General features: G+C 39.6%; 1 protein-coding gene across 1 annotated transcript; it reads right to left on the bottom strand.

Moving 5' to 3' along the window:
- Positions 1–383: 383 nt before the first annotated feature.
- Positions 384–1,811, bottom strand: LOC114319721 (uncharacterized). The gene has a single exon (XM_082904805.1). The coding sequence runs from the start codon at positions 1,809–1,811 to the stop codon at positions 384–386; it is 1,428 nt and encodes a 475-aa protein (XP_082760931.1).
- Positions 1,812–11,126: the final 9,315 nt, after the last annotated feature.

The following is an 11,126-nucleotide window of genomic DNA, read 5'->3' as shown; positions in this document are numbered from 1 at the left end:
GGCTTAAAAACTTGGTTCATTAAGTCCATGAAGGCCGCTGGCGCATTGGTGACCCTAAATGGCATAACTAAAAATTCATAATGTCCATAACGGGTCCGAAAGGCAGTTTTCTCGATATCTTCAGCGTTAACCTTTAGTTGATGATACCTAGATCGCAAATCTATTTTAGAGAAGACTTGTGCACCCCGTAACTGATCAAACAAATCATCGATCCTAGGTAGATGATACATATTCTTTATGGTTACTTTGTTGAGCTCTCTATAACCCACACACAACCGAAGGGTCCAATCTTTCTTCTTTACAAAAAGGACTGGTGCGTCCCAAGGAGAAGTGCTCGGGCAAATAAATCCTTTGTCGAGGAGATCTTGAAATTGGAACTTCAACTATTTCATTTCAGCAGGTGACATTCTATAAGGGGTCTTGGAAATAGGCTGAGTTCCTGACACTATGTCAATTGTAAACTCAATTTCACGATCAATTAATTCTCTCGGTAACTTTTTTGGAAAAACATCCTGAACATCTCGAACAATTGGAATTGCATCAATGCCCCCATCCACTGGTTGTTCACCCAAAATACTACATAAATACCCCTGACAACCCTTTTGTAATAACTTATACACCATTATTGCAAAAATTAGATAAGGTGGGAAAATCACCCTCTGCCCCTTGAAAATAGACTTACGCTGTCCTGGGGGTTGAAAGGTAACTTGTTTCAACATACAATCAATAGTCGCAAGACATTCACTTAACCAATCCATCCCTAGAATTATGTCAAAGTAAGCCATGTCAAGAGGTAATAAATTGGTATCTACCTGAATATCCCCAATTAGAAGTTTACATGCACAATAAATAGACATACAATCAATAGTCGCAAGACATTCACTTAACCAATCCATCCCCAGAATTATGTCAAAGTAAGCCATGTCAAGAGGTAATAAATTGGTATCTACCTGAATATCCCCAATTAGAAGTTTACATGCACAATAAATAGACGTACACACCATAGACTCCCCCGACGGTGAGGATACACATAAAACATAAGGTAATGGTTCCATAGGTCTATCCAAATGACTAGCAAAAGCTTTTGATACAAAGGAGTGGGTAGAGCCCGAATCAAATAACACATGTGCGGAATAACCATTAACAGAAAATGTTCCTGATACCACAGTCTCGGTATTCTGCACGTCCCCCGGAATTAACGCAAATACCCTTTTCTGCTTAGCAGTATCTTCAGTATTGGCGGGTTTCATAGCTGTCTTTGTAGTTGGGGTAGGAGTTGATCCGACTGAACTTGTGGTGGTTCTATTCCCATTCTGTCGATTTTTTTGTGGGCATTCTCTGACCAAATGACCTGTCTTGCCACACTTGAAGCATGCCCTTGTTACCCGATAACAAATCCCACGGTGTCTCTTTCCACAATTTGGACAAATTGGTGCAGAGTCACGAGTAGAGGCGGATGTGCTAGAGGTTCCCGAATTCAACTTCTTACTCGATGGTGCCACTGAGCCCTTGTTGACTTGGGTATTCTGTCTCTTCCCTTTCCACTCTGAGACCCAGCTTTGAGCAGCAATATTACCCTTAGCGATTACTGACCTTTCCAACACATCAACATACGTAGGTAATTTCAGCACATTAATCCGGTCGAGAATAGCAGTCCGTAATCCACCTTCAAACTTTCTTGCCTTCTTGTAGTCTGTATCCACTATATGGGGTGCAAAATGGGCCAGTTCAACAAATTGAGCCTCATACTCTGCAACAGTTCTGTTCCCTTGTCTCAAGGTCTCAAACTCAGTCACTTTCTTGTCTCGCATACATTGGGGAAAATATTTTTCATAAAACAATTCCAAAAATCTAGCCCATGTCAATCCTTGGTGTGCAATTCTTGTGAGCATCCACCACCTCCGTGCTTCGTCTTCAAGAGTGAAGGCAGCAAGTTATACTTTTTGGGCCTCAGTATAAGGAAAAACCTCGAATAACTTTTCTATACCCAACACCCACGCTTCTGCTTTCATTTGTTCAATTCCCCCTTTGAACGAGGGCAGTTTCATCTTCTTGAATTCCTTCGTGAGCGTAATTATTCAGTTCTCAGCCTGGTGATCTTGTACCTCTGGTGGTGGTACAGGTACTGGTGGAGGTGGTTGCTGTTGTTGCCTCAAGGTTTTTGCCATCTCCTTAATCATTCTATCCATTCTGTCCAACCGTACGGAGGTAAAATCTTCCGGATCATCCGTCCTTATCCTCACCATGATCTACATAACGATTAGTTATAATACACACAAAAATGCACAAGTAGGCACGGATCATGATCATTACTAATATATATATACATATATTCGTGATTATTGCATATACATTCTAGCTACTACATATCATTTTGTATGCACAAAAGTCACATGCATGTAACTTAAATCTTTTCTAGACGCTCTAAAGCTCAATGAACTTGTGCGTGATGTAGCAACTCGTGCTCTGATACCAACTGTCACGACCCAAACCTGCCGCTAAAAGTTTGGACGTGACCAGCCTAACTTAAGGCCTCAACTTCGCTATAATAAATTTTACTCAATATTAGGGCCAGAACAGAAGCAAAATAATAGAATAAAACATTCATTGAGCTGTGACTACATGCCAGGATCTTAATACATTACCATACATAAGTACATGACATTTCATACACCATTTATATTACTGATTTTATGGAGAAGGTAATTGCCCAAAGGTTAGGTAATGCCAAAGCATATTTACATATATCTATTCCTCCTAATTCCAACAAAACGTGCCAACATACAGATTTTTCAAAATTAAAAAAAAGAGTCACTTCGGGCGACTCAGCAAAACGGTTCACTAAATGACTCCTGGCTGACCTACGATGGCTCCGCGAGCTGATTACCTACAAAACATCCACAAAAGAAAATGATGTGAGCAAGGCCCAGTGAATGATAGTAATACAAACAGATTAAGGGTCCGAGCATAATCTAACAGTGCATATTCATAAATCACAGGTTGGACTTATTCATATTTCTTTTTATGAACAGCCTCGGGCCCACATAAGACAGAACGACCTTAGGCCCAACATAGTACAGAACGGTCTTAGGCCCATTATAATAGTAAAACGGCCTCGGGCCCAACAGAATACAAAACAACCCTAGGTCCATTAGCTTAGCAAAACGGCCTTGGGCCCATCATAATAGCAATCAGAACGACCTCGAGTCCATATCTCATGTGCCAAAGTTCAAACATATATCAAACATAACTCTTATAACATAAGTCATTTACCAAATGGGTGAATAAGATATCGAACCACACATATGAACATAATGCATGAATGGGACATAACATTACGCTACTGTCACTCACAGTGATGCGGGTGAACGATGGTCCCCTCATGTATGTGCCCTACACACAGCACACAACTCGTAAGTATATCACCTTTTTCTTAGCTTTTTCTTATTTCTCAATTATCCGATTAGTTAAACACCATATAATTTAATGCATTATAGGAACATCAAATGGCCATAATAACGTATTCAGAGAGTCGAAAAGAGTGAAAGAAAATTACAGAATTTTTTAGCTTGGGCCGCACGTGCGGAAGTGTGATAACCCTATCCCATATTATGCTAATTAATCTTAATTACGATTGTGATTATGTGTTTGATATGATTTTGTGTGCCATTTATATGAATATATGTGGTTTTAAATTCTATCTATTTACCATAGGAATATCTGTTCAACTTACTATTATAAACTGAAAATTGAAGGCCTTGCGGCCACAGAAACAGAAATTGACTACGCCATTGTGATTAGCGTAATTTTTAGAGCCTACGGTGAAATTTAATTGAAAATTGATTCGGATCAAATTAAATAGATTAAATTGATGAGTTAGTGCTCAATTAATTAGTGTTAATGGAATTTGATTAGAGGTGTATAAATAGGCCCATATACTCTTGAACTCACCATTTTGTTTGGAGCTCAACATCTGAAAATTATACTGTAGAGAGAGAGAGGGTCGAATTTAGAGAGAGAGGGAGATCAAGATAGAGATTTGACTAAGGAACTTGGTGATCTTGAAGCTACACTCAAGAATTAACCATAATTTGGAAGATTTGAGCCTCTAGGTGAGTAATTGGTTATGAATTCATAAGTTTGAATTTGTAATTTTGTAAGTTCAAGGTTTGTTTGTGATCAAGAGCATAACTTGAATTGAATTTGTTGAATTGGGAGCTTGTATGAACATGCATGTGCATAATTGCTATAATTTTTTATATTCAAGCATGAATCATGTTAAACAAGAAAAATTGGGCACCAAATCTCACATGCATGCATGATTTTCATAAGTTCCATGATCATAAGCATTATTTGTGCCATTTGGAATAGAATTGGAAGTCAAAACTTACATGCATGTTGAATTGATAGAGATATGAATTTGGTATGAAGTTTGAATGCATGGGTTTTGATCATACAAAAGAAATGAGGGTTATTTGAGAATTAGATGATGATTTTGAACAATTTGGTGTCATACTCTTATATTCTCATGTAATATAATGTGTTTACATGTTTTTGAACCGAAATCATGAGTTTGGAACCTTTGAACATCAAAATTGAACTTCAAGAATAGTTCTGGAAACCCAGAATTTGGCATGTCCGCTCGAGCGTGAAATGCGAGTTCCCAGAACTTTTGCAAACTTTGATGTCAGCTCGAGCGGGAATATTCACGCTCGAGCGGGGAGCCATGTAGCGTGACCTTCAGCTCGAGCATCCGAATTCACGCTCGAGTGTAAAAATGAGGCAACCAGTACTTTTGCAGACCATGAGGGTCCGCTCGAGCGGCGGAACCCATGCTCGAGCGGGGACCCCTGTTTCAGAAATTTTGTAAAGGTGTTCTGTGTTTCATTTTCCATTCTCTTTCATTTCTAAGCACTCTTAGGCATGCATTGAGCATCATAAATGAGTTAAAAGGATAAAAAAGAAGCCTAAGAGGGATGTATGAATTAAGAACATATTGAATTGTTTGTGACCCATTGTGTTCATGAAATGTGTAGCGTCGAGTTCCAAGGAAAATTTGCCGGCAGAACACTGTGAGTAATGTCTTAATAAAGATATTTTGAAGTATGTTATTTGTCCAATTGCTTATTCCCATATAAGTTTTATAAGTTTGTTAATTTGAATTGTGGACAAATGTTTGTTATGCTATATGGTTGGGCCAAAGGTTGTTGGGTACAATTGATTGGGCCGAAGGCCGTTTGATATGAAAGATTGGGCCGAAGGCCGTTTGACATGAATAAATAAATGGGCCAAAGGCCATTTAACACGAATGATTGGGCCGAAGGCCATTTGACATGAATGAATGGGCCGAAGGCCGTTTGACACGAATGAATGGGCCAAAGGCTGTTTGACACGAATGATTGGGCCAAAGGCCGTCGGACATGAACAATTGGGCCAAAGGCCGTCGGATATGAATGAATTCGGCCCGAGGCCGTTTAATGTGTTTGGAACCGCAGTCACTTGACCTATGTATATATATATACTAGATAGAAATATGAATTGGGCCCAAGGCTGTCTGATGTATGTTGTTCTAAATACCGTTCGTGTATCTTCTTTATTTGATATTATTCACTGGGCTTTGGCTCACGTTCATTCATGTGCCTGTAGGTGAGCCAATGGAGGTCCAAACCCAGCCTCAGTGAAGTTTGTGTGAAACAGTCAAGGTTTTGAAGAGTCAGCCCATACGTCTTACACACGAGACTTGTTTTCGCGCTTTTGCTATTTTGTTATATTTTTCTTTGTCATGTTGGCGAGAACTTCGGATTACGGTTGTATATAGTTTTGATTGTCTGACCATGACTTGAATGATCCTGTTGTGTAAAGCTTATATGTTAACTTTCCTTGATGTGAGTTATTAATGTATGTTTGTAAAATGTTATGACGTGCCATGTAAGCACAGCTCTATGGACAAAAGTTTGAAATTGCTTCCGTTTGGCCCCCTTAACTCTGTTAAAATATATCTGATTTGGTTTAAGGCCGTAGGTAATCTCGCGATTACTGGCCGGTTATGTCCTTAACCCATGGGGGCGAGTTCGGGTCATGACAGAGTGGTATCAGAGCACGAGTTAATAACTCACACACTTGTCCAAAAGAGCAATTAGCATTTAGAAAAGATCTAGGATGCATTCATGTGATAAGTATGAATCTGAACGCATCAAGAATGTGCTTAAATGCTTCGAAGTAAATGATTTTGTGCTATATGTTTGCGATTTACTTGCATTGCAAATTATGTGAATAGGTATGCTTTTTAGTATATGCATACTTGTGAAGCTTCTGTATAGAGAATAATGCAAGTCTAATCAGATAGTGAGAACAAGAGGTGATGAAATAGAGGAGTCCTCTATTGCCAGAATGGATAGAATGGAAATATTGATTCAGGAAATGGCAGAAACATTGAGGTAACAACAATAGTGGCAACAACAGTGGCAGCAACCACATCCCCCCACCTCCATCTCCGGCACCACCCGTGCTAGACTTACAGCATGATGACCGAATAATAGCACTCACCAAAGAGTTTAGGAAAATGAAACCACCACAGTTCCATGGGGGATTAGATCCATTAAAGGCCGAGGCGTGGGTTCTCGACATTGAAAAGCTGTTTGAGGTGTTTCCTTGTTCAGAGACACAGAAAGTACTTCTGGCCACTTTTATGCTAGAAGACGAAGCAAGAAGATGGTGGATGTTAATGCGTGAAAATCATAAAGACATTGGCTAGGCGAAATTCCTGGAAGTTTTCTATGTAAGTACTTCCCTCAATGTGTCCGTGATAGGAAAGTATCGGAGTTCATGGAACTTAAACAAGACAGCATGACAGTAGCTGAGTATGAGGCCAAATTCACTAAGTTGGCCAGGTTTGCACCACATGTGGTCGATACCGACTACAAGAAAGCGAGACATTTTGAAGGTGGGCTTCAAAGTGATATTTTAGAAAGGGTAAATGTCCTGAAGCTGGAAACCTATATTGGGGTGCTAGACCGGGCCATAATATTAGAAGCTAACATAGCTAGACAGACCAGCTCAACAATTGACTGGAAGGGTGGCAAAAGATAGGGCTTTTTTTCGAAGAAGAAATTTTCAAATAAGCAAAACACGGGCTCCTCAAGTACTTTGAATTCTTCCCGAGATACATCTTCTATGTGCAATATTTGTAGTAAAAGGCATCGTGGGGTTTGTTACCCTGTGTCGGGAGCCTGTTTTAAATGTGGTAAATAAGGGCACATGGCCAGAGATTGTAACTAGAATAGTGGAAAATTAGCTATTAGCTCAACAGCATCCATCCCAAAACCGGGAAATACTATGAGATCTACTACCACCGAAGATACCGTGAGGCAAGGGAGAGTTTTCGCGCTTGTTCCGAGCGGTACACGGAATGCTAACGCAGTTGTCTCAGGTACTATTTCTATATGTAATCAGGATGCTTTTGTGTTAATTGACTTCGGATCAACACACTCTTTCATAACATGTGCATTTGCATTTAGACTGAGTAGACCTCTATAATTATTGCCATATCTGCTATGTGTATCTGCTCCATCCGGGGAATCTGTATATTATTTTTGTGACATGCGAATTGGGAATGCTATTTTGTATGTGGATTTGTTGCCCTTGAACTTTAGGCACTTTGATATAATTCTGGGCATGGATTGGTTAACTAAATATTGTGCTACCATTGATTGTGTAACAAAACGGGTTGTGTTTAAACCACCGGAACAAGAAGAAATTGTGTTTGTAGGTAACGGGGTAGTACCTCCACCTTATTTGATATCTGCAATGAAAGCATGTAAATTAATCAGGAAAGGGTGCCAAGGTTATTTGTGTTGTGTGCTATCTGAACAATCTGTGAATGTTGAATTGAACAGTATCCCTATTGTTAGAGAATTTTCAGATGTGTTTCCAAATGAATTACTAGGGGAATTGGTGGACAGGGAGATAGAGTTTATGATTGAGATTATGCCAGGCACCCAGCCTATTTCTAAAACTCCCTACAGAATGGCTACCGCTGAAATGAAAGAACTGAAAGAACAGTTACAAGACTTGCTTGACAAAGGGTTTATCTGACCTAGCACTTCACCATGGGATGCACCAGTGTTGTTTGTGAAAAAGAAAGATGGCACCTTGCGTTTGTGTATCGATTATCGAGAATTGAACAAGGTAACAATAAAGAATAAATATCCCCTACCTCGTATTGATGACCTGTTTGACCAGTTGCAGGGATCACAAGTGTTTTCCAAAATTGATTTGAGATCCGGGTATCATTAGTTGAAAGTGAAAGCAGAAGATGTTGAGAAAATCGCGTTTCGAACAAGGTATGGCCATTATGAATTTCTTGTTATGCCATTTGGGATAACTAATGCTCCGACAGCGTTTATGGACTTAATGAACCAAATTTTTAAAACCTACCTTGATGAATTTGTTGTGGTTTTTATTGATGACATTTTGATATACTCCAAGAATAGACTTGAACATGAACAATATCTGAGGACTGTATTACAGATACTTAGAGAAAAGAAGTTATTTGTTAAACTAAAGAAATGCAAATTTTGGTTGGATGAAGTAATCTTTTTAGGGCATGTGATCAACAAGGAGGGAATTTCAATAGACCCACAGAAAATAGAGGCAATTGTGAATTGGCCTACACCGACAAATGTAACAGAGGTCCGCAGTTTCATGGGCTTAGCCAGGTATTACAGGAGGTTTGTGAAAGACTTTTTTAGGATAGCTGTACCTCTTACCCAACTGACACGCAAAGGGCAACCATTTAAATGGAATGATGAAAGAGAATCTGCCTTTCATGAACTGAAAACGAGACTGACCACTGCACCAGTATTGACATTGCCCACAGGTACGGAAAACTTTGTAATTTTTAGTGATGCATCTTATAAAGGTTTGGGTTGTGTACTAATGCAGAACGGAAGGGTAATTACCTACGCCTCTTGGCAGTTGAGGCCACATGAGAAGAACTACCCAACACATGATTTAGAATTGGCCGCAATTGTTTTTGCTTTGAAAATTTGGTGGCACTATTTGTATGGGGCAAAATGTGAAGTCTACACAGATCACAAGAGCCTAAAATACTTCATTACACAGAAGGAGTTGAATATACGATAGAGAAGATGGCTTGAATTGATAAAGGACTATGACCTTGAGATTCAGTATCACCCTAGGAAAGCCAATACAGTTGCTGATGCCTTGAGCAGGAAATCGATGGGGAGTTTGGCTTGTTTACTTACTAAATAGAAGGAGATCTTGCAAGATTTTGAGAAGTCCGAGATTGAAGTGGTATTGTGTGAACAAGGCAGACTGATAGCCACCATTTTAGTTGAACCAGCAATAACCTCTGAAATTAAACAGAGGCAAAAAGAGGATGAATTCCTCAAGAAAGTGACCAATGAATTTGAGACAAGTCCGAAGGCAGAGTTCAGCCTTGAAAGTGAAGTGCTGAAATTTTGAAACCGAATGTGTGTCCCAAATGTTCCAGAACTGAAGAAGAGAATTCTAGATGAAGCCCATAAATCAGCATTTGCTATTGTAGACCACCCAAACTCCGCTCTGTGCGCGGGCGCGAATTGTGGTTCTAGCTACTACAGTTCGGAATCCTGTCACGGTTCGGAATCTAATCTCACAAAGTGCAATGTAAGACTGATAAATCACCAAAGAGTCCAAATCTGGCAAATCGTTTTGGAAAATCGATTTTAATCAAAAAGCGCCAAACATGGACTGCTTTGCCAAATTTCAGTGTCGCCACCTAAATATTTTGTTTTGGAAAATTTAGGAAATCCTGACTCGTGCCTAAGGCCACGTGTCCGTCATCACCAAAGTTGCCTCGGCTCGGGAACTTGGGTACAAAAGGGGAAGGTCCTGAAATGAGCACCCCCGCTCGCCCGATCAAAAGATCAGCCTCTACTAACATGATATGTTGTTTTTGAAAACACATGTGTTCTTATTCCGATTATTAATCTAACTTACTATGTGATGCGCACAGCATACAAGTATAGACTAAATCACTCAATTTAGAACAAAATATCTCATGTTTGTTTTTCGAAAATGGTTTGAAAGTGCTACTCGCAAGTAGGCTAAGACGCGGATTTTCAACCCTCAAGTGGGCTTAAAACATGATGATTTGCCACTTCAAATGGGCTTAAAACGTACATTTTGATGAATTGTTCCAATTCAAGTAATGAAGCCTTCATCCACAAGCATTCATCCAGTTAATCACTTAAGCACATAGCCTCATGGCAAGCATGCTGTCATGATAGTCACTTACACACATGCAAGGAAGCTAAAGCGTAAACACTTACAGTGTACTCCGAGCCAAAAAAGAAGCTACTTAGTAATTAATGCATGATCCTAGCTATGTTAACAATGCCTAATGCAACACATGCAAAAATGCAACTAAAATAGGCTCGGCTATCTAAGATGGCATATGAATGCTACTTGATAACATGTATTCAAGTTGGTATTGAAATACAATGTAGTTTGTATGATGTGCTGAGCCCGGTGTATGCAAAACAGATGAATGATGCATGCATGCGAAGCATAAGGATGCTAATTGAAAATGACCCTAAACTAACCACTGAAAGCAGATAAGTAAAAGGGAGAAAAAAATGAGGTTGGAAGACATGCATCACACACACGCACACTTATTACAAAATTTTCCCTCTCGACGGAGGGTCCGAATAAATCAACTAACTAGCTACGCTAAGCTAATTAATTACAAACCGAATTGAAACTAGCAATACTAAGCTAATTAGAATATTACAAAGATGAAATAAATTAGCTAAATGCATTAACTAATTAATTACAAAATTAGCAAATTAACTAGCTAAACAAAGCAATTAAAATGGCCTCGAGGGGAGGGGGAGTGCATGCATGCTCGATCGCCTCGCTTGAAAATCCACTACCGTGCCTCATATTGCTTCTGTTTGCACCCTTTTAGACTTCTAAAAATTGTGCCAACTTCCAAGATGCTTCTGATCCACCTTATGACCATGCTGAGGGGTGGTCGGCCAAGAGGAATGGCCATCGGCCAAAGATAATGGTCATCGGCCACTTTTGATAACCGATTGACAGACTTGGTGGCCGGTCGGCAG

Source organism: Camellia sinensis, chromosome 14, assembly GCF_055761805.1.
Source record: "Camellia sinensis isolate YWXY chromosome 14, ASM5576180v1, whole genome shotgun sequence".
Taxonomy (NCBI): domain Eukaryota; kingdom Viridiplantae; phylum Streptophyta; class Magnoliopsida; order Ericales; family Theaceae; genus Camellia; species Camellia sinensis.
This window is presented reverse-complemented; position numbering and strand designations above follow the sequence as displayed.